The sequence below is a fragment of the Mauremys mutica genome, chromosome 2 (assembly GCF_020497125.1).
Source record: "Mauremys mutica isolate MM-2020 ecotype Southern chromosome 2, ASM2049712v1, whole genome shotgun sequence".
Taxonomy (NCBI): Eukaryota; Metazoa; Chordata; order Testudines; family Geoemydidae; genus Mauremys; species Mauremys mutica.
This window is the reverse complement of record NC_059073.1, coordinates 225,429,035-225,454,197: the sequence shown is the minus strand read 5'-3', so window position 1 is coordinate 225,454,197 and position 25,163 is coordinate 225,429,035. Positions and strand designations below refer to the sequence as shown.

At 38.8% G+C, this 25,163-nt stretch overlaps 1 protein-coding gene across 8 annotated transcripts in view; it reads right to left on the bottom strand.

Annotated features, from left to right (window-relative positions):
• Positions 1-25,163, bottom strand: part of ZNF385D (zinc finger protein 385D) — a 922,283-nt gene that overhangs the window by 353,307 nt on the left and 543,813 nt on the right. Inside the window, exon 1 of one of the 8 annotated variants that reach the window (XM_045007129.1) lies at positions 20,228-20,339. The exons of the other annotated variants lie outside the window; for them this stretch is intronic. Within the exon in view, the coding sequence (XP_044863064.1) occupies positions 20,228-20,237 (10 nt within the window). The 5' untranslated portion in view covers positions 20,238-20,339. Of the gene's footprint in view, positions 1-20,227; positions 20,340-25,163 lie in introns of those variants that run through there. 8 annotated transcript variants of the gene reach the window in all.

Here is a 25,163-nt window from a genome sequence, read left to right as displayed (position 1 = left end):
CTGAGCTTGAGTACTGGCAGCATCAGAAGAATGTCTGGATTGATTGTTTGGGGCAGTTCTTCCAAATATTTCCTTGTGAATCCAAGTGATTGCTTCACATGATCTACTTATCTACAGCAGGGGTGAAAGACTGGCCTGACTGAAGTCTATGATAAAACGAAGAGTTAGAGTAAAATTCTCAAAAGTACCTATATGATTTAGGAGACTAAGAAGCAGATTTTCAAAGGTATTTAGGCACCTGCAGATGCAGATAGGAGCCTGGTAAGATTTTTTCAAAGGCACCTAAAAAGATAGGCACCTAACTCCCATTGGTTTCAATGGGAGTTAGGTGCCTAACTTTCATATGTGTCTACTGGAATTTTCAGAAGCATCTATGCACATCTTAAGGTGCCTAAATACTTTTGAAAATCTGACCCAGAGTGCCTAAGACCCATTTTCAAAAGAGACTTACCCCTAATCTCTAAACTGCAACATGCAATTCCTGCTCTGAATGTATTTTTTCTTCATTGCTAGTTTAACACAACATTTTGCTTACAGCTAAACCATTCATGAAAAAGAATATTTTCATTTTTGTTAGTTACAGGCTACAGCTACACATTCCACTCATATCAAGGAGAGGACATAATTTTTTTTAAGAGGACTGATACTAATTAGGCTTACATAATATGAAAAGGAGAAAGTAGTATTTCTAAGCTTTCAAGACAGCATTTTTGTAGAGAACCATATACATCTTAGTTATACATACACAGTAGGTATACCACTCCAGATATTTTTAGTGTCACTTTTAGTAGAAATAATGATATGTGATGACACATCTGTCCTCATAGTTGAAGGAGAGAGAGAGAAACCTTGCTGGGAAAAAAATGTCCATATGCAACACCTTTGATGCTATATTATGACTCAAATACTTTGGCCTTAACTGAATGAAGTATAATGTCTATCGATAACATACAATATCTGGTAGCTTAGTAAAACCATATTTTTGTCAAGCAAGTGTTGATAGCCAATAGAAATTAATTTGCAGTGTTGTTGTAGCTGTGTTGGTCCCAGGATATGAGAGAGACAAGTAGGTGAAGTAATAATTTTTAGTGGACCAACTTCAGTGGGTGGGTAGTATGAGTTTTTGAGCTACCCAGAGTTTGAAAGCTCATACCTTTCACCAGCAGAAGTTGGTCCAATAAAAAAAAATTACCTCACCTACTTGTCTCTGTCAACAGAAAATGTGTTATGCAGCAAGATCTAATAAAAGCTTACATTATCAGTCGTTAATATTAACACTAGTCAGTTGTCATTAGAAGCCATCTTATTATGCCTACAAATGTGCAATGGACTCCACAGGAAACAAGTACCTGAGCAAAGAGTTTACTATCAAAGGCCTCAATTCCACCAATGCTTAGGCATATGAATAACTTTGCACACATGAATAGCCCCATTGTAATACACGCAGAGATGTATTTACAGGATCAGCCTAAATGATGAACATGGATGGGAGACGGAAGTGAGGATGTAATACACATCAGACATAAATTAAAGGACGGGTTTAGACATGCGTGCGCTATGTGGCTCAGATACCTGTGTCTTTAATTTCAACACTCATTTTTGGAAGGCTGGGATGCAGAAATGAGATTTAGCAATGTCACTGGAAAACTAGATTTTGGAAAACTATTTGAAGCATAAATAGGTGAATCTCAAAAAAATGGTTTTGAGCTGTAATTCAGTGAAGTACTCAAGTTCAATGATCATTTAAAGCTTTCCCAAAATTAGGGGCGGCTCTAGCCATTTCGCCGCCCAAGCAGGGCGGCATGCCGCGGGGGGCGCTCTGCCGGTCGCCGGGAGGGCGGCAGGCGGCTCCGGTGGACCTCCCGCAGGCGTGCCTGCGGAGGGTCCGCTGGTCCCGCGGCTTTGGTGCACCACCGGAGCCACGGGACCAGCGGACCCTCCGCAGGCACGCCTGCGGGAGGTCCACCGGAGCCGCCTGCCGCCCTCCCGGCGACCGGCAGAGTGCCCCCCGCAGCATGCCGCCCCAAGCACGCACTTGGCGTGCTGGGGCCTGGAGCCGCCCCTGCCCAAAATACAGAAACCTCTTGGGGCTAAAAAAAATTGGCTAGGAAATGTCATACAAATAGCCCCTTACATACATTTTGGAGCCTAAGGCTTACCTAAGTACAGAAGTGCATAGCAAAAAATTAAAACTATTTCTGTGCTTGCCATTCTCCATACTCAGTTACCATAGGACTGGAGCTCTTCTCTTAGTGAAGCTAAGAGACTATGGAATTTAAAGAGCTTTTGACGGAAGAAAAAAAATGTGTTTCCTGGGAGGATTTTCCTAAGCTTCCACAGTTCTCTAATTGTAACTTTGCCTTGCTACTTTTAAGCGTTACAGTTTATTACCTTTTTTCTTGAACTGAATAATAGGATGATCTGTACAAGCTTGAAGGCATGATCTTAACAAAAAGGCCAATATAAGCAGAGCAACTGAAACAGTGATACAAGACTCAGTGATTCACTTCCAGAATGAAAAAATCACTCATTTCAAACCGTAGTTTTCTTGCAGCATTTTTAACATAGGGATTTTCAATTTTAAGATATTTTATATGCCTTATCTACAATGCAGTGGGAGTTTCATTATTCAGCTCAGCCTCTGTTATGACAGGTTGATAATCAGTTAAAGTACTATGAAAGAGGGGATATCCAGGCTATTCCTGTTTCTTAATAGCATATGATGAAATCATATCCTAAATGATTAAAATGTATACCTGGGTTCCACAATTTAATACTGCATCTGCACAGAATGCAGTATACAGCCTTATTATGTGGCTCATTAAGTATAGACAGTTATTTAAACAATTGCACGCCACATGCTTTAGCATTCATTACATTTTAATTTGTCACAATTTTATTTACATGTTGCTAATTCTTACCATTTTTAGTAGTAAATTATCATTTTTTTGGTAATAGTAAACCTAGGTACAAAGACTTTTTAATACAAAAAATTACTCTCTAATACAACAAACACTTATGTACGTGCTTAACTTTAAGCACATGGGTAGCCCCTCAAATTCAATGGAACTATTCATGTGCGAAAAGTGAGGTACCTGCTTAAGTGTTTGCAGGATCAGGTCTTAATTTTAATAGTTTGGGTTTTTGCCTGTTGCAGCTTTGTAAAATCCAAGTAAGTAGTGGCATTTACAAATTCATTTATTACATTTCAGTAGCACAAATAAGTCTGCTAAAGTCTCACCTTAATATAAAATTAATGATTTTTTAAAAATGTGATTTAGATAATGATTTCAAACAGTGATTGAAATGACCTTCATTTAAATCACTCCATTCTGTGTTAGGATTTGGCCCATTATGATCATGAAGATCAATGATAATTTAATTATGTTATAGAATTTCAAAAGTTAATTCGTATCTGTAATATATATAAATTGTGTATAAATTATATACTTGTGACCAGAGTTATCTACAAATATTCAGTTGTTAAAATCATGGGACTCACTGAAATATTGATGATTTAAAAAATCAGCCTCAGATTGATAATGTCACAAAGACTTCCTAACTATATTAATGAGAATCAGGTGTAGTAGCTAGATTGCTCCGTTCAAACTGTAATTAAGCTATATTGACACTGCTGAGCTCCACCGAAGGTCAATTTATCCAAAACATCAGCAAAAGTTTTAAATGAATTGTAAGTGTTTTAGAAAAAATTGAAAGCATTTTTTTTTCTATAAATAGTTTTTCACTAAGTTCAGCTATGAACTGAAAATTGTTTTACAGGATAAATAGGGAAAAAGAGCATGCAACACAAAATGCAATATTGGCCTCTTGCAACAGAGTTGAACTGAAGCTGTGTACTTTGTTTTCAGATGATTCTTTGCTTGTATGAAAAAGGGAAGGAAGGAGGAGGAGGACTGTGTGATGAAGAGGAGTTAGTAATACAATGATGATATGCTTGTGTAACCCACACACCTTCTGGGTGTGATGTTCTGTCCCATCTAGTGGCACCAAGACAACTTAAAGAGAGAGAGATTGAGTCTGCTCTATAGCCTTAGCTCACAGGCAGTTGGCTTTTAGCTCATGGGGTAGAAGCTCATGCACTAAGTTCCAAAGGCCCAATGACAACTGGGGTCTGTTGGCATTACACATGCACTACGTATATCTCATGACTTTGTGTGGTGGGCTGCTTTATTTCATTGTTTCCAAGAATGTTGTAACGTTCAGTCCTACTGTTATCATTAATGTCATAATTAATATATCTCCATGATGTGAAGTGAGAGAGTTCTCTCTTGAGACACTTTTACTATTGCTCTTTGAGGAGATTATACTATGGGACAGTTTCTTGTAAGTTTCCAGTCACAAGAGGCAGGGCCGGCTTTAGGATATGCGGGGCCCAATTCAAACAGTTTCGACGGGGCCCTGGCAGGGATGACTTAAAAAAAATGTAAAAAAAAAAAACCACCGAGTAGAATTTCTCCCAGAAGTTGGATTAAAGCAAACCTTTTAGAAAGATCTTAGTCTCAGGATTGTGGTACAAAGCCTAGGAGCTGCAGCAATAGACCAAGACCCCATTGTGTAAGGTGCTGTACAAACAGAACAAAAAGCTTACAGTCTAAGATTACAGCTATTGTAAAACTGACCTAGCTAAATCACTCTTTCCACTTTTCAGGCTTGAAATCTTCTGAACATTGTTCCCAATAATACAAACCTAGAAGCGCAATCTTTTTAGAAATATTTCCAGCTTCAACACAAAAATGGAGAGGGCAACATATAGCAACCCTTGCCAAAGTCTAATCATGATTAGAAAGAATCAAAAGAGCAGACAGATTTAAAATGACGGATTGCCATTTTCTGTGCAGCTCTGAATAGCACTGGAATAGAGGAGTCACAGCACATACAAGGAAAAGGGAAAGAAGAATTATAAAATTATTATAAAATTTCATTTTGAGGTGGATATTTGCCAAAATGCACAGACTACCATTTTCTTGCCCTCATGGAGAACATGCCAGTGCTAAGTAATTACACTTTTATTATTACAAACAAAACGAACTCAATCAGTTCCAACATCTGCTAGATCTGTCAAGCAGAGCACCATTCCTACTCTATTCCCACATACATAAAAGCTAATAAAAATGACAATTTTGGATTAAAAAAATCATCCAAAACCTACAAAACAACAAAATATGTTTATTCAAAATCATAACAGCTAAGAAATGTAGTCCCAAACTATGATTTACAGCTGATTGACCCTACAGTTAAATATATCTTAAAATGGGATAAACTGATAAGGACAGATCACAGCTTGCATTAGGCAGTTCCAAACTGATTTGAGAAGCCCTCGGCTTCAGTCAATGAGTGATATGCCATGTGCAAGAAACAAGGACAAAAACCAGCTGAACCTAAAACTACTCTGTTTTATGTCTAGAACGATGTCAGTCTTAGATAACGACAGCTGCACCTGAATTCCTCCTCTATGATCCAGCAATGGACCCACTGCAGGCTCCCAAATCTTCAGCTGTCACACCACTTGGTGTGACAGAGTGCTAGGTAAGAAACCTTGAGTCAGCACTCTGTTCACAGCAGCTCCAATCAGGCATAGCGGATTGGAGCTGACAAGGCAGACCTGTGCCTAATTTGTGGGTGGGGCAGGGCAAAAAGGCTAATTAAGCCATTAGCCAGAGCCCACAAATAGGCACAGGAAGGAAGTGAAAGGGGCGGGAAATCAGGCAGGGAGAGGGATTGGGATTGCTCTCCCTCTCCCTCTCCTCCTGCTTGCAAAGGTACTAGGTTTGCTGTGAAGGTGGTGGGACTCAATTATAAATAAACTGCACAGGGTGTTGAACCAACACAAGGGTCTCTGTATGGTTTGTTGACAGAGACAAAAGCAGAACCAAGGAGGCCCTGTTACGCTTGGGTAGAGACCTGTATCTCTCTTCTTCCTCACTGGAGCATTTCCAGACTGCACAGCCCCTGGCTTACACTGTGATATCCCTCAGCAAGACAGACTGTCTTAAATGGCCAGCATCTGCATTTTGCTTTCTCTTCCGAGACTAACAACAGTATAATTGCCAACAGTTATAAGTTACTACACAGTACTTTCTAAGCAAGCACATTCATTCTTAAGGTAAAAACATTATAGAGAAAACATTAAAAACAATAAAGGAACCCACAAACATGCTGATAAGCTTATCAGAGATCACCCTCTAACTCCAACAAGGACTCTGGCTGGTGATTAGTCCTTCAAATCCCACACAAGGGTTTTGCCTGTGGTCACAAGTTCATAATAGTTTTTACTCAAAACTATCAGACTGGGCCAAGTCAATGCCACCCCTCCCCCTGCCACTTGGACAGGTGGTTGTAACTCTCTGGAGACATTACAACCAAGTAAATTTGCCTAGCAACCATCCACCATTCTTAGTTTCTGGAGGGCTGTGATCAGTTTTCCCCAGGGAAATAAATATAATCCCTCAATAGTACATAAACATTTGTATTTTAAATTAAACAAATTCCTAAAATACTTAAACTGAATTCAGTAAGGTTTAATTTAATTCAATAGGTTTGTCGAGGATAGTGCCATACCTATCACAATGTCAATATCACTTTTATACATACTGCACACTTTGCTGATTATACCTATTCTGCACCACTCAGGTAACCAACATGTATTTAAAAAAACCCAGAGCCTAGTTTGTGGACCTTTGAGCCTCTCAGCATTAAATAATATTGCAACAAGTATTTATATATGTGCATATAAAATGTTGAACCAAGTACTTGTGTTCTTACCTAATATGTTTATTTCTGTGATTCCATTTTATATGTTTATTTACAAGTGCATTTTCCCCCTGGAATGTACAAATAAACCATTAAAAACAATAATCGTGGCACAGATCATATAGAACTACAGCATCAATTATATAGAACGACATAAGGAACATTAATTGTTAGACAGAAACAAACACCTCCTACAGTACCAGCTTAGCTATTTAATTGTTTTTTTGATCATGTTCACAATTAAAAACGTTTCATGAGCATGCCCCTTGACAAAATCCACTCTGTATCCAGGGACAAGTCTTGAGACTACCCCTCCACGTTTGCTATTCTAGTTTGAGAGTTGGAATAGTAACAGTTGCTCATACAGGCTCCATGTTGCTCACAGATATTGACCCAGTGGCTGCTCTCCAGTGCTCCCCTGAACACCAGCATATCTGGAGCTAACAGAGTTCCCCTTACCAGCAAACTGAAGATAGGAAGTAGTTCTATATAGCCCTTTCCACCTTGTTTTCCACCCCATTACTTCAGGCACGGCTATGAGATGATACTCCTAAAATACAGAGTATTGGTGAGGCCCTGCCTCAGTAGAAGAGTACTGAAAAACACTTCCACAAATTTTAACTCAATAATCCTGTTCAACAACAACATATTCCTGTGCATTCATGATAAGGTTTAAATAAGCCAAAGTATTCATTCCATAGAGATCTAAAATGTTCACATTTTGGATGATTCAGGAAATAATAAATGCTTTTGTTATTAAATCAAATTGACAAAAAGGAGGATTGATTAAATTACAGAAGCTGTATGGAGAATTAAGACTATTCAAAGTAATTTCGACACAGACATCTTGAAATTACAATTGTCAGTTTAAGAGAAATTTTTGTTGCTAGGAGACTATAATCACAAAATAGCATCTGTAATAAAGGTAAACGTACATGGGTGGTTTAAGAAATAGTAAATGATTGAATGTTAATACACCCAACAGATAATAAATATATTCAAGTAATCAAAGACTAGATGAAACATGTATTTTATATGTTAGAAAAAGCCAATGCAAAGTGAAAGTCTTTAAAGGTAAATCTAACCAAAATGTGTTCTAAGAATCTGAATGGGCACAGATATTTGTTAAGTTCTTGATTAGAAGTGCACAGAAGTTAATAAAAATAAATGAAGCTAGATTAAACTGGTATTGTTATAGAGGTTGGAGATTTATACAGCTGTTTCATCCTGCGATGCTGAACCAAGATGACCTAAGTGTAGGGCAGGTCAGAAAACAATATTTCTGTTTTATGAAATATTTTGATGTTTGTTTTAATTCTACATTGGAACAAAAATAAGACCCCTCAATTTTTTGTGTGTGAGAGAAAAAAAATATGAGAGAAGACCCAGCCCCAGAATATCCAGTAGCCTAGTGGTTAGGGCACTCAGTTGGGGTATGGGAGGGTCAGGTTCAATCAGAAAAGGGTCTTGAACCTGAATCTATCACATCATAGAAGAATGAGCTAGCTAGAACCACTACAGCTAGTTAGGAATTTTTAATAGGTTTTCATGAAAAATGACATTTCATTGACAATATAACAGATCATGAAACAGACATTTCCTGACTCTCTCGGGCTTTGTGAGGGTTTTTATTTATTTGTTTATTTTTAAATTTTGTGGTTGTTGTCGGTTTAATCTTCAGGATTTCTTTCATTTTAGCAGGCTTTTTGTCTGCATAGGCAGTCCAGGGGACAGAGACCAAAGTTTGTTGTGGATTCTGAAGGTTTAACCCATGGCCATGGGTTGTGGATTTTGTCTCCAGACTCTGCGTCTGCGGAGGAGTGTCTTCCAGCTGTGGGGAAGGCGACTGGGTTTAAAAATGTGAGGTATGCCTCCCACATGAGCAAGGCTGTTGTGTTTGTTGCCATGCTTAGCCTTGTTGAGCAGGTGGTTGTGGAGGGGATTATTGTGTGGGATGTTTTTGTCCCTGTAGTGCTCCTCTCAACACCTGCTAGTCAAGTCACTAGTACTAATGTTCCTCCCTTTTTAGGAAATGAGCAGCTGGCTAGTGCCTTGGTGAACTATGGTAAGATGACTAGCCCTATTAGGGGGATTCCTTTGGGCTGTAAGGCCCCAGAGATTTGGCATGGCTTGTCCTTTCATAGGCTTCCAAAGTTTTAAATCCTTAAGTATAGGATTGGGGAGTGTGACTATATTGTATTTGTTGCCACTGAGGACATGGTCTGTATTCGTTGTGGGATTCTGACATATTTGGTTAATTAGTCTCCTCGGAGGAGGCAAACTGCCCCTGAGAATAGTGACCCTGTACCTGGGAATGTGGGGGTTTCTGAGAGTAAAGCACAAGGTGGGCTGGCTGTGGCAGAGACTGAGTCCTAAGAGTCTCCAGAGATCTGTGGGGATATTTCTGAGAGGTTAGTGCCCCCCTTGCAACCTGGGGGAGATGGCATTACTGGTTCTGTGGCTCCTGACTCAGTGGCCTCTCAGCCTGAGCCCGACTGCGAAATGGAAGCTGAACCAGTTGCTATGGAACTCAAAGCCGCAAAGCAAAAAATGGCATATAAGGAAGAGGGGGCTACAGTTTCTGAGGGGGCTGTGAAATGGGCTAGTTTGGTCAGTGCAGTTGGGAAGAACACTGTTCTCCGGTCTCTCTGAGATTTCCCCCCTTTGAAGTCAGTAGCAACTCTGAGTCGGAGGGTATGAGGGATGACAAACTCACAGATTCTTTGGGTCCTGAACTGGCTCAAGGAGATATATTCTGGACACTATTTGGTAGGTTTCTGGGTGAGACAAAAGGGAAATGTGAAACAGAAGTGACAGATTGGTTTCTTAACTTTAATTTATTTTTGTTGTCTGCTCAGTATACTATGAGACATATGTCTTTGTCTGAATTTGACAAACAGAAGCATTACAGATTGAAAAAACTCTGATGACTAAAGTGTGTGTCTCTTTGCCCAATGGAAATGTTGGGGATTCATCGATCTAGGAGAATTTGGAGGTTTTATTTGAGGGGTTGCTCAGAAGCTGGGAATGGGTGACAGGGGATGGATCATTTGATGATTACCTGTTCTGTACATTCCCTTTGGGGCACCTGGCATTGGCCACTGTCGGCAGACAGGATACTGGGCTAGATGGACCTCTGGTCTGACCCAGTATGGCCGTTCTTATGGGGGACAAGGGGGAAGAGGAGTTCTATGTCTGTCTTTTTCTTATTTTTTCTGATGAGTATTAGTCTGGTGGATAATTTTGTATGTGGCTCTCTGAATATGAATGGGTGCAGGGACATTTAAAAAACATACGGCTCTTTTTGAGTATCTGTCCCAGAAAAAGGTGGACATTTCATTTTTGCAAGGGATGCACACAGATGCAGGCAACCAAACTGATTGGCTGCTGATTGGGAAAGGGAAGTTCTTCTGAGTCATGGCTACACAGGGTTGCAATTCTCTTTGCGTACAGGGTAAAGCCTGATTCAGTGGTTGTACAGGAAGTTGTTCCAGGATGTTTACTGATAGTTCAAGCTACTTTCTGATCAATATAATTATTTTTTTAAATTAATGTCTATGCTCCTACTGAGGGAAAGTCAGAATGAGTTTTTTCTGATCTGGGGTCCTCTTTTAACAAATTGTTTGACAAGTAATATTTTAATGGGGGGCAGGGCAGAGTGATTTTACTTGTACTTTTAATGCAAGATTGGATAGGAATAATTAGAACTGCATCCACTGTCTGCTCAGCAACTTGCAGCTTTTTTTCAGGCTTCTAACCTGACTGATGTGCAGCAGTGTATCTGGTTGAGTGCTAGTGCCAGCTCTTTCTCTGTGGACCATTTGGACAGTTTTTATGTTTTTAGGCACCATTTTTGTTTACTTTCCAGTAGTACTGTCCCTACTGGGACTTCAGATCAGGTCTTACTTGTGTTGTCTCTTCCTTCTATTCTAGCCCATAATCCATATTGGCATTTTAACAGTCACCCTTTTCCAGACTCTCTATTTTTGGGGCGCCTGAGTTGCCTCAAAGGACTTTTTTACCTCCTGGAGGCAATGGTGAGTGGTGTGTAAGGTTAATATGAAAAGTTTTTGGCAGCAATACACGCAGCAGACAATCCTGTAGCCTTCACTGGGGTATGGAGGAGTTAGAGTTGGGGATTGTGGAACTTGAAAAAGGCTTTCATGGTGTAATGAAGTTGGGTTGCATAAGATCTTGAAATATTTAAAAAAACCCAGCTCTTGAAGGACCTGTTGGATAGCAAAGTTCAGGGTGCACTGGTTAGGGCCCAATTTCAGCACCTTTCTTAAATGGATGCAACTACTCAGTTTTTCTTTGGCCCGGAAAAGAAAAATGAAGAGCAGAAGATAAGCATCCATTTCAAGATTGAGTGCTTTCAGATCCTGTGTACATTAGCAACTTTGCTGTGGATTTTTTCGTTTTTATTTTTTTCTGCAACAGAGCCTATGCTTCCATCATTCCTGTATAGCCATTTGAGACTCGGTGGCTACTTTTTGGATCTTTCTAGGAACTCAACTTTGAATGCTGACAGACTTGAACAGGACCTGAAATTCTCAGAATATACTTCTGTTCTAAATGACTTTGCTCCAAGAAAGGCATTAATGGTTTGCTTATTGAGTTTTGTGAGGCCCTTTGGATCCTTCTTGAGCCTGACTTGCTCCAAGTCTTTTAGGAGAGCATCAGAGAGAAGATATTGCCACTCAGTTATTTTCAAGTGGTTCCTACCCTGTTCCCCAAGAAAGGGGACCTTGGGGAGGTGAAGAGTTAGAGACCTGTGTCCCTGCTTTGTTCCAACTATAGACTTTTTTCAAAGGCGTTGGCAAACAGACTGAAAACTGAGATGGATTTGGTCATGCACCCTGATTAGGCCTATTGCATCCCCAATAGGTCCATTTTTTATACTTTTCCTATTGTTGGATGTAATTTCCAAAAAATGCTTGATTTGCATGTTGGGTTGATTTCCTTTGATCAAGAGAAGGCTTTTGATTGTGTAGATCATGGATATTTGTTTCTCACCCTTTGTGCTTTTGATTTTGGGCCCAGGTTTGTCTCCTGCAGTTAGTGTGCACACACAGAGTCTACTTAAGGTGAATGGTATTTTGAGGTCCCCTTTCCAGTCTGTAGGGGAATCTGATGTCTGGGTTATTGTATGTTCTGTTATGCATGTTGCAAAAGAGCCTTTCTGACCTTTCTCTTCCTGTTCCAGCTTGTACTCCAGTGAAAGTCACTGCACAGACTGACGATGTGACTGTGTTTATTACTCAGGATTGTGATTTCCAGCTTTTGACTGAACGTCAGTGCTCTTCTGAGCAGGCTTCTTCAGCTTACATACATTGGAGGAAGAGTGACACACTCCTGCTGGGAGCATGGCTAATCTCCCACTCCTGCCAATGAGGCTACTGTGGAGCCGAACTGGCTTTAAAGCACTTGGGAATTATGCTGGGACTGGATGATATTTTGGGTCAGAATTGGGAGGGAGTTATGGAAAGGTTAAAGGAGAGGTCGCAAAGGTGGAAGTGGTATTTTCCTCAGTTCTTCTTCTGAGGGTGGGTGTTAGTCATTAATAATTTAATTGCCTCTGTGTTGTGGCATAAATGTTTAACTGTTTTGCATCTTCCTCCACTCTATTTAGAAAAAGTTCAGAAGATTCTTTTGGACTTTTTCTGGGATGGTTATCATTGGCAAGCAGAATATTGGTGTATCTACCCATTGTGGAAGGGGGTCAAGGTCTCATTGATCTTTTGAGAAGAGTTGCTACATTTTGGTTACAGTCTCTGCAGAAGCTTGTGTTTGTGGATGAACCTGTTCCTTGGATGCAACTGGTCTTCGCTTTTCTTCAGCAGGTGGGGGGGGGGTTTGATAGGGAACTTTTTTGGTGGACCCTGGGTGCCTCAATTTTCAGGTGTTACCTTATTTTTAATTAAAGCCTTTTTAATTCTTGGAGATTTTTTAAACAGAGGCCACAGGATAGGCAGCGGGAGGTCTCAGGGCTACATACTGAAGAGGGCTACATTGTTTATAACCCAGCCATGAGGATTCCAGTCTTATTTCTAGGAGTCTTGTCTCTTCCCTTATTGCAGCAGGTGTAACAAAACTGGTTCATTTAATTGATTTTGCTAATTTTCCCTGGGTCTTAGTGGCTATCTTAGCTGTCAAGCTTGGTTTTCATTTCATTCACTGGATTTCTCAATTTTAATCAGGAGGTGGAATCAGCCGCCAGGCTAGACAGTTGCCTCCTTATGTGAGCCATTCCTGATCATACTAATGTTTTTATTTTCTTGTCTGTTGTTCCTGTCTGTTGACAAGCTGGGCAGCTTGCATACCTTCAATGGGTCTTCTGAATTAACTTTTAATAGCAAAGGCCATAAGTCACTGTATATGCTTGTGGAAAAGATTAATCATTTTTGAACTCTTGTTGATTATCCCAATATGATATGGAGAAGACAGCTTCTGGGCACGGACTCCAGCCAACCCGCCTGTCAAGCTGCATGCAAGCCTCCAATTACGAAGAGGATGGGTGATCTCCAATGGAGAATTCTTCACGGAGCTATCACCACAAATGTTTTTGTGCATTGTTTGACTCCAGAGAGGTCCATGTTGTGTCACTGTCTTATGACACTGTTTTTCTTACTTTTTCCAGGTTACAGCCATTATTTGTTTTACTTCATGGTATTTCTCAGGTATTGTCCCTTGATTTTTCTCCTACTGTCTTTATTTTTGCTGTTAAGTATACGTTCACAAATAGATCTATGGTATGTCTTGCAAATTTTATTTTGGGTCAAGCAAAAATGGCTATTTAAAAAAAGTAAATGTACATTATTTGATACTGGGGTTGCTAAAGTTCTTCAGCTTTTTAGATTTTTAGTGGTTTTACACCTTCATTTGGAGTTCAGATATTATACTGATAAGTTATTTGGATTTATTCAGCAATGGGCTATTGGAAATGCACTTTGTACTGTTTGGGATGGGCAATTATTTTTGAATTTGTAATATATTTTCTTGGGTTCATATACTGATTTTATTAAAGTATTTTAAAAGTCAAAGGCTCTCTGGCTCAAAGATTATTATTTACACAAAGTAGAACAGCTTCACCAGAAGAGACTGAGATACTGATTAATAACCTGAGGGTTAGGACACTTTTCTGCCTGATTCAGAGTAGGGTGTTGAACCTGGCTCTCCCTTGTGCCAAGTGAGTGCGCTAACCACTGGGCTATGGGGCTAGCATGCATCTGTGAAATCTTCCCAATGTTTCACCAACACATACATTTCCTCAATGTTTTGGTATTGAAAAATTAGCATTTTCCAATAAAAAATATTTGATTGTAAAATTCACAGCCAGTTCTAATTAAGTGACTTCAAATTTACATATAAAGGATTAAAAACATTCATAAAAACAAAAAAGTGTGGTGGTACTCTATTTACAAACCAGAAAACTTCAAAAATGGACTTAGCAAAGTGGGAACGTAACATTATGTTAAAGGAACACGCAGAATGCTAAGCTAGCCAAGGAGCCTACACCACCAGGCAGGATAGCCCCCGGGAAGCTTTGCAAAGGCCATGTAACTTAGAGTGAATCACAAACAGTGAAAATTCTTCTGTTCCAGTGTATTCTTACTGGTCTACATGAGCTTTATGAAAAGGAAACTGGTCAATGAATCACCATCAAAACTGAAGAAAATAAAGCTACCACCTTCAACAAATAACTTGTCACCAGCCTGGACCCCTTTGGCTGTTCACCAACAACCCCTCATTCTGCAGCAATAGAGATATATTACAGGTAAAAAAATCTAGCTAACCCTTTCTATTAAGCCCCTGTGGGAAGTCTGTGCTGATATTGGAACATGATTAGAGCTGTAATACCACCTTGAGGTAATATCACTTGGAACTGAAGTTCCTATCTTTCTTGAGCAACCAGCCATTCAGAACCTTGAAATCTGGCTGTAGTATTTATTCACAAACTAGTTTGACTCCGCAAAGACTTTTATATACATGCTCTCTTTAGACATGTGATGAATGAGTTATTCTAGGTTAAACTGCTTCTTGTGAAGTAGGTACCCAAGTTATGAAAAAGCATGTAAATAAGTATATAATGCATGTTTTATAAGTTTCACTTTAGCTGTGTCTCTGCCATTCATCCTTCTGGATGCCTCACAGATCCCTTTGCACCACCCTACTAACTGCATACACAGCCTGCATACTCTCTCTATTTCTCCTACTGAGGTGGAGAAAGAAAGGAAAAGAGTCAGACACCTGACATGGGAGACATCTAGAAACTGTCCTGTCCTTAGCACCCCAACAGTGTGGGAGGATAAAGTACAGTAACAGCACTTTTATATTTCCTGCAGTCTGTAATAGCTCCAAAGGTGCAGGGAGATGCTCCCGTGAGAAGGGAGTTGGAGACTGAGGAGTAGAGGAAAGAAAGGGTTCAGAAGAGGGAGAGGAACAGCAAAACCTGCCTGGAAACAGCTGTTCCCTAGCTAGGTTTTAAAGAATAAAGGTATGGAACACTTCAGCAATTCCAGCAACTTCTTCATGGAAACCTTGTCCTACTGTATTGCCAGGACAAAAAACCACTCAGTTCTCTTTCTATCCCCTAACACAGACCTAAACCTGGATGACCAGGACACAGGAAGTTTGAAGATTCTAGAAATCAGCAGAGTTGATCTGAACAGCTTTCTCAAAAAGCTTTTCCCAAAACAGGAGATTCAATGCAGGCCAGGGGTTGGCCATATCATTAGTGTGCTGTATTGGGTTTATCAAGGAGGGGCTGCACAATGACTTCCTTACCTCCTAAAACAGAGGTACATCCCCAAATTACTAATTTAGAGGGACTCAGAATGTCCCCTGCAGAGTTCTCATTTCCCCAAAATAAATAAATCTCTACTCCCTGTGAAACTCCCATCTCCTCAGAGTAGTACTGTACAACTCCACCACCATCACAGAAGAACATCCCCAAACATGGATCTCTCACCTCTCTGGCATAGTGAGAACTAATCTCCTTGCTTGCAAAACATTGCTCCACAAAATGCAAACATCAAATCTCCTCCATAGATCTCACACCTTCAAAGAAAAAAGAAAAGAAAGAGAACCACCTCTTTCATCTTCTCACCACCATTAAACTCTTCTTTCCAAGCTTTCTTATTTCAACAATCTTAACCCTCTGAACCATTCAAGCAAATTTTACCCTTAATAATATCCCCTCTCACTATCTCATCCATTTTGTAGTAATCCACATCATAATCCATAACCAATAGATTAATATTTTAAGCACCACTCAGCTCTTCACTATCTTTTGTCTACATTTTAACAGGCAACAATTTCCTAATGGAGTTAAGCATGTCAAGAATGGCCGCTTTTGCCTGCAGATGAATAAAATGAAGTATTTATGTCAAATAGATTCCCCAACTTTACTTGCTTAACAAAGAACAGACTGTTCTGTGGCCCAGGAGTGTTTAATGAGCTAGATAATGGGTTCTTTTTAAAGGTTACCCGCCTTCTAGTGGTCTAGATGGGACTGAGACCCTGCTGAGTATGTTATGGCCAAATCCTTAAATCCTTATTCAATGTTGACCAACATTGACATCAGTGATATGTTGATGATGATTTTAGGATTTGTCCTATAGTAGGCAGCATTAAAGGAACACCAACCTCTTAGGAATCACACTTGGTCTGAACGTTTCTTACCTATTATAATTACAAGTAACACTAACAGAAAGGGGTTAGAGAGAAAAAGAGCTTCTCTATTTTCTCAAGTTGCTTTCTTTGCTAATTTGACAGGACTTTGAATATAGTCAGTTTCACTTTCCCTCTTGCATAATCAGTCCTTTGTCTCTGTTATATCTGTATGCCTTAGGGGAGAGTTGCAGACTGCAGTCTCAGAGCACACTCCCTTGTGGCGTGGCATGGAACTACAGACATTTCAGTTCCCTTCTGGTTCTCCCAATAACTTTTCTACAGCCCAGAATAGGGCAAGTAATATCCCCCTTTCCTTATTTTTTTTAATATAGACTCTTTTGAGCCTTCAGGCCCAAACCTTCCTTTTGAGGGTCTCCAATTCACTTTGCTCCAGGGCTTCAGGTCCCCAGTACCCTCAATCCCATCAGTTCCTTCTGACCTGTGGAGTTCTGCCAGTCCCACTGAAGCTCCTGGCCTCCCTGGAGAGTCTTTCACATAGGTGTCCTGCTCTGGTCCCTGGACTCTCACACTTTTTCCCCTTTGGGTTCAGGGAACTCACAACCCTCCTTCCTGGGGCTGTACTGTGATTCAAGCAGAGTTCCCCAGCCCAGCAGCTCAGGTCCCCATTCCAGGGACCTGCTCTCCTGATTCTATGCTCCACTGCACACTCTTTGACTGTTACACACACCCTCCTCCCCAGTCACCTCACAGCTTGGTTTTATCCTGTCATTCAGGAGGTAGCCATTTGATTAACACCTGGCCCCCATTCCCAATTTGTCTGCTGATCCCTTGAACATCTGTTTTCTTAAAGTGACCATGTCATGGAACAAGCCCCACTGGCCTTTAATGGGAACAAAATCACCCGGGTACAAGAAGAAACAAACAAACAAAAAAAAGTAAAATGTGAACAATGTCAAACTGACAATGGGATACAAAGAAACTACTTTAAACTTAGTTTTTCAAATTAAGTATAGTTCAGATGTGTCCCTCTGGAACAGTCATTTAAAGGGATAAAATGAAGTGGCAATATTTTATGGACTGCTATGTAAAATGAGAAGGTGTTTATCTGAAGAGGAACAGTCTATGCCCACATTGTCAAAATAATGAATAGTTTCTAAGATGGTAGGAGCTTCTACTGCCAATTTTTTGGCCCACAAACACTCTAATGTGAGAACAAACTTCATTTGTACGTATGAATCAGATAATTTAGTTTGAAAAATGTAGCCCTAAAGGCTTGTTCACATTTGAATAAACTCTTATCTTAGAGCACTATATAGTATTCCTTACTCACTTGTTAATCCTCAAAATGCCCACTGAACTCAATGGGAGTTTGAGTGACTAAAGAATGCTGAACAGGGCCCTTAGAGACTGTTAAAAATACTCTGTACAAGAAATTATTACAGGTTATGTTTGCTGCAAGGCACTGTGTTCGTTTTTCTATTATTTTGAGGAGAAATCAACAAGCAAAGCTTAAACCTTTCAAAGGAATGACGCCTTCAGCAAATGCATGTACATCGATCATCATTATTGGTTTATCAATAGTATTCTTGATGTACTGTTTTGTACATGGACTTTTGAAATGCAAAGCATACCAAAAACATTTGAAAGGAATAGGGAAAATCAACTACTTGCTGAATTCCTTTTAAACATAAACGTACACACGGGCTTGCATGGCTTTAAAAACTAGAATCTTATTTCATTTTAGTAAGTCTTGCTTATTTTCCCCCTCCACATATTAGTTTAGAGAGTAAATAATAATCCTGGTTCCACTGAAGTCGGAGGAGCTTGCCACTGATTGAAATGGAGCCAGGATTTCACTTCAGGTTCTTCCTGGTGAGTAGCCTGGTTTTTCAAATTGTTGCTGAGTTACAGTAGCTGGCAGAAATAGACCACTGTAGAACAACTTTGGAAAGTGGCATGTTGTCTAGAAAGCCAATAAAGTGTCATATCTTTAAAAAGAAGTAATTCTATCCACTTGAGACTTAAACAGCTTTTCTAAGAAATGAATGATATTATTTCTATTTTCCGGGGGCGGGGGTTATCTGAGGTGAGCATGACACTTCCATTTGTTTCCTTTTCTATATAACTATGCATGAGTAACAGTTTCTTTTAGGCTCTGATCTACATTACAGTTTCCAGTGACTCAACCTTCCATCCTATAAAATGATACAAATAGAATTCAAGGAAATCATCTACAAGCCACTGTAGTTGTTTAAGGACTTAATAACTGTGAGTGATTATTTGTAACTATGTGTATGCATGCAAATTCAAAGACAACATAAGCAAGAATATAATTTGTTTCTTGATTTATGATATTTGCTGGCAGTGCTTCAACATACAATGCATTTATGGGCAACTGGAACATCAGGTATGCAGAGTTGCTGACAGCAGTATGGTCTGTGGTAACATTATTTCTTTAATAAAGGATAGTGGTAAGTCAAATCTATCAAAGGTTATCTCTACTTTAATATTTCAAAATGTCAAAGGCACCACCAAAAACACTCTGGGAAAAATAATAAAACTTTGCTCTACAAATTTCTGTTTCTTGGTATATATTTTACTAAGAAATTGCTTTATAAATCTTGAACTTATGGTCTACAATTCAGGTCACACTGGTTTTGCTCACTCTCTTAAAAGCATCATTCTCGCAAAAATGTTTCCTTGGCGTTCTCAGTATTTTTCTAGGTAATTATTTTTGTCTCTATTTCCTGGTAGAGTGGTTGAGTTATATTCTGGGCATATCTGTGGAATGCAAACACAACAAACATGCATAGCACACCAAGAGGAAAAAATATCAAAGAAAAAAAGATTCAATTTGCTGCTGATGAGCAGTATAATTAATAAATTCAGTGATGTAGCAATCTTCTTTTAGTGACTATTACCATTTATCATTAGAGTCACTCTTCTGAATGTATATATGTACTGGATGAGTGTCCTGTATTAATTTATCAAATGTAGATTTTAACATGTATCATTCACCTTCTGAAAGCATTATTCCACAAAACTAATTTATGTTTGCTGGTTATCAATAATGTTCCTGGGGAATTTTATGTGTCCTGAAATTTTGGGAAAGTGATGATATTGGTGATAATACAGTACAAATACAAAGAGAATGCCATCATATATACACACAATATAAATCTTATGTATTAACTATACTAACATATAAAACTCAGTGCTGAAGTACCTCTATTTCTCAGCCAAATTTAACCCTTGAAGTAATTATGATCCAAATAGCTATTGTACTGTACACAATAAGAATTTGTATACTACAGTTGTAGCTTTTACTAACAAATCTGCCCAATCTTCCTTCCCAGATTAAGTGGACAGTCAGGAAAAGAAAAAGTAAACACATCTAACAGTAATTTAAGCATGGCAGGTTAATGCAACGTGGTGGTCACAGTAAGCCCCTGAAAGACTGCTCTATTTTGTTGCATATAGAAATACAAAGAATTATTAAATAGTGTTACATTCCATGACAGAGACAATGATTGTGTTGAAAATTCAATCAGGTTTCCTTGTCAGTCTAATAATGAGAATTTTAACATGCTCCTGCCAAAAATCAGTGAAGCATAGTATTGCATTCAACAAACAGACTAAAGCTAGAATCTAATTCTCTGGCTCAGAACAGAAAATATCTTGACTGTTACACTTTGCTTCATTTTTGTCTGCATCCTATACTGAATGAGTTAAGAAAATAACATTAAAATGGATTAATGAGAAATTATATATTTTTCAAATTCCTGTGCTTTTCTTTTTATAGTCTAGCACATTAACTTACCCAACAGCATTGCACTCACTGCTAATGAAAAGAAAGCAGGCAGTACAAATCTTCTTAAGCCTCCCGTGGCAAAAAAACTATTACAGAAATGAATAGAAGAAAGTCTCTTGAGCCTTTCCCTTGCCTGCTTGTTTTACAAAAGGCAGTTAGGATCACACTGAGAAGTGTCAAAGCTGAATAAACCACTAGCAATTGGGTGTATACCCTTTGGGCAGTTAGTCCTTCATAGATGATGATTCGACTTTGTCCAAAAACCAATATGTGAGAAACAATGCAGAATCTACGAGAGACTGTAGCCAAGCTTAAAACTGTAGACAAAGAAACAGTTTGCTTCTAAAGGTTTGCAAGGGAGGGCTTGTCACAGAACATTAATTCAGGCAGCCTGAAATTACATCAAACCAGTGCATCTAAATACTGTTAATCTGCAGCTTTTCTCGATGCATTTTAAGAGCAGTTCAGCTGCAGTGTGGTGGAGCCTCTGGGCTTATAGTGTAGTTTAAGAACATGGGAGCTCTCTGCTCTCCCATTTCACATTAAAATGCATGCTTAGCACTTAGAAAACCATGTTGCAAAATATATTTTTCTCATGCTATGTTAGGAGCTGCAGCTGAGCATCTAACATTGGATTTTAAATAGTATGATTTAAAATTACTCTCTATATACTATACATGTACTTTTAGCTAAAGGAAATGAGTTTTAAAATGATAAAATATGGAGAAGTCTCTTTTGAAGATACCATATACAGTATATTGGAGCCTGCCAATGAAATAGCTAAAGAAGAACATTTATTGTAATGGATATTGTTAGGAAATAAAATAGAATGCTTTTAAATTTGAATTTTCATTTAAACTTTTCTTATATAAATTTGAGTCTCTTTAAATTATATTACCTGACTGGAAAAGCAAAATTTGGAATGAATAGTTTTCTTTAGCATTTTACTCTACATACACATTGAGCATTTCTATTCATGTGTGATTTGAAGTTTAATCCAACACAAACTTTAAAACAGATTTGAAATATTGGCTATGTTTCCTTTAATAAAAACAGGAATCCCTGTACAACACATGGAAATCTGGGCTTTGAGTAGTGATAAATATGCTAAGTACTAACATCTATGAAAATGAAAGAAAATTCCACTTGATGGTAATGAGCTCCCCATCCCCCAGTCTTTCCTTTTGGCCATTCTCCAGCTTCTGAGAGCATCCATTAGAGATGATAAATTTCCAGCTTTCAAGTTTCAAATTGTTCTGAGGCTGCAGAATATAGAGACAGCATGCATAGATTTAGCATGTTGGTTAATATGAGATGGGTCTGAGACAAAAAGGATGGGCACAATGATGGTCCAAGTCATTTTTTCATTTTACCATGGAATATATTGAAAGATTACTCATGGTGACCCTAGAGACTGACTGGGCTATGGGCTAGCGTGTAAAGCTAGCATGGGCTCCTTCATGGCTCAATACTAATGCTTCCTTGCCCTGCTGAGCAGGGCTCTAAGCCATTCCTGGAACACTGGCCTCCCTTTGTGTCAGTTTGAATGCAATTGTCTGTAGGGTTTTGCATTCACAATTTCCATTTCTCTGCTTCTTTTATAACTCTTCCCTATACGTTACCTTAACTTGTAGTTTAGAAAGGTGTTATGCACTTTTACAAAAGTAGCATGTGCAGGACACCAGGTTATGGAGAGAGAAACATTCATCTGCCTCCTCAATTGTCTTTGTGTTATATTGAGTGCACATTTACAGATGAAAGGCCTCATCCAAAAAATAGTGACGTTAAAGGGAGTCTTTCCATTGATTTCAGTGGATTTGGGGTTAGGATCTAAAATTGACTGTTGATGTCTCGTTAACTGGCAGTGCACAGTGAAAATATCAAGTAAATTATCCTTGCCAGGCAGCCCTCACTGGCTGCTTCCAAATATTTATTTAATTTATTATTTCTTTCTTTGGGTTTCTACACAACAAAAAGGGGTTTTAAGCATCACTGACAAAAGTTAAATAGACAGAAATTAAATTAAATCCCATCAGGCAACAGAACTGAACCTCCTACTAAACAAACCTCCCTATGCAGATAAAATTCCCACACTAGCTTTGGGGTTGCTAGCTTTGCTGAAGAGTCTCCTTTCACTTGTTTGTTTCTGTCTTTTCTGGCCATGGATACGATTGCTATGATCACATGCAAAACACTTTTGAGATGCAGGATGTCATGAAGGTTTTATTTCAGCAGCAACATATGCCACAATACTTGAAACATCTGGGATAATGCAGTCGATTAGCACTCTGAGTTACATTGGCTTTTTTCTACATAGTATTAGGCCACCATTATACACTCATTTATTATTACACATTTATTCATTTTTAACTGAATTTCCCATTAGATCAATTTACTCAGACACATGTAGAGTTAAACAGCCAAGAGTTAATCAAAGTGGGCCAGATACTTATCTGGCATAAATGGGTATTGCTCCATTGAATCTGTGAGGTTTCTGTTCCTGGAGCCATTTATCCTAAAACAGAGCCCTCTACACCAAGCAGGTCTCTTTAAAAGTAAGTTAACTTTACAGGCCCTCTGCTTTTTTAAAAACAAACAAAAATTCTCAGCACATCATTGTGGAAGAACAGCTTTGGAATACAATGTGCTATGGAGCCTTTAGTACAGTAGTACAAAAGAAGCTTTGGTGTATATAGAATAATCAGAATTTTAGTTTTTAATATTCATAGTACTGAAATAAAGCAAAATATGAAAAAATAAGAGATCAAAGCTGTTTCAACTCTAGGTTTCTATAGACATGCAGGTGAAGCATTTGAATATTAGGGACTTATAGATTTAGATTTAATACAACAAAATTACAGTGGGGCAGTACGATACAAATAGAGCTTGACAAAATTTTCCATCTAAACTCGTTTCCAGTTCAAAATAGTGTCCTCCCCTCTCCCTCCCAATAAACATTTTCTTCCTAAATGTTCCATTTTTCAATGAAAAATCAACCCTCCCCCAAAATTGTAGGTTTTGAAAATCTAAAAATTCATTATATATCAAAAGCCAAGCTGTTTTTCAGTTTATAGTCCAAGTTTTTTTCATTTTTGTAAAAAAATTCTTTCAAAACTGATGGCATAATGTAGCTACCATTTTCCAATCAGTTCTAAACATAGATGGTGACAGCAATTTTCAAAATGAAAAACAAACATTCCTAAGGTATTTTATACAAGTAAATAATTGACAATGGTATCTGCAATTCTAAATCACCTACATCTATACACTCTTGCATGGTAAAAGGAAGTTCTTCTTCACGCAGCGCATAGTCAACTTGTGGAACTCCTTACCTGAGGAGGTTGTGAAGGCTAGGACTATAACTATGTTTAAAAGGGGACTGGATATATTCATGGTGGCTAAGTCCATAAATGGCTATTAGCCAGGATGGGTAAGAATGGTGTCCCTAGCCTCTGTTCGTCAGAGGATGGAGATGGATGGCAGGAGAGAGATCACTTGATCACTGCCTGTTTAGGTTCACTCCCTCTGGGGCACCTGGCATTGGCCACTGTTGGTAGACAGATACTGGGCTAGATGGACCTTTGGTCTGACCCGGTACGGCCATTCTTATGTTCTTATGTTGCACGAGCAACAAGTGAAAGTTTGGTGGCCACATCTTTCTACTAGGCCTCTATATATCAGCATTAACCTGTCAAGCTATATGAGTTTTCCCCATGAACCCTGGAATCCACATGCCACACAAACTCTCTTTTTCATGAGATTCTAATAATCATGGCCTGCCTTCCAATCAGTCTAGATAACTAGGTCCTTCTGTTTATGGCAACCTAAAATTATCCTGAGCTTGAGCAGCTGTATAGGCAACAAAGGGCAAAATTCCCTGGGTTCTATCAATACAACACCAGTGAATGAACACAGCGGTACCCAACATGTCCTTAAACCACTTTTACATCCCTCCTCGGATGTCAACTGGTAGAGTTGCCCCAGCCCTAATGCCAGGGTAAATTGTTTCAGGATTAGTCCAAGTAAGGAAATGGGGAACCAATAGGAAATGGTTTCTTCTAAGCAACAATCCATCCTACACAGAAATTATTTCCAAACCTGTAGATGGGTATTTTGTGAATTTAATTAATGACAAAGTAAAAAACTGTACCACATTTTGAATAGTAATAGAGGTGGAAAAGGTAGCAATGCTTATAGTTGAGGTTATTTGCCACTTTCCATTATAAGCTCATGCTTTCTCTTTCTGATAATTTTGCCAAAGATTTAGACTGAAATTCTCCATGCTTGCTCTCTGCGTCAGGACGGCTTAAGTGTCAGCAACCATGCTCCAGTCATTTCTGAGCACAGGGATTTTTAAATTATTGAAGCATCACCATAAGATTTTATCCAGTTCCCTGCAATCTGATTGATTGAAGGTGTCTGATTTGCAGCATCAAGTTATTTTTAAAATAACCACATAGTATACCAGTCCCTGTACTCTGATTGCCTGAAAGTCATTATTAACCAATCAAAATGCAAGAATTTGCATAACCATTCTGAAGTTATTTTTCAATAACTGCTTTGTGAATATGCAATTTTCTTTACTATGCAAATTTCACTAATATAGTCCCACTGCTCTGATTTCATCCTTTATTCAGAATTTTCAAGTTGTTTTCTAGCAAGAAAGCTGCCACCTGAAGTTCCCATTCCACTAGCAGATGTAATATATATTTTAAAAAATCCAAAACTTACATGACAGAGCAAAAGTTCTAAAGTATGTGAACTGAATGGAGTTTACTAAACAATTTTGTTGCTGATGTACAAGAGGAGATAGAATCCAGCTCATTCCATCTGAACTATGTTGGCTTCACAAGCCTAACAGGAGTAGAGTAGTAAAATCTTATTTTGTCACGATCATCATCAGTAGATACAACCCCAAATATTCACAGGGGGCAGAGCTGTTGAA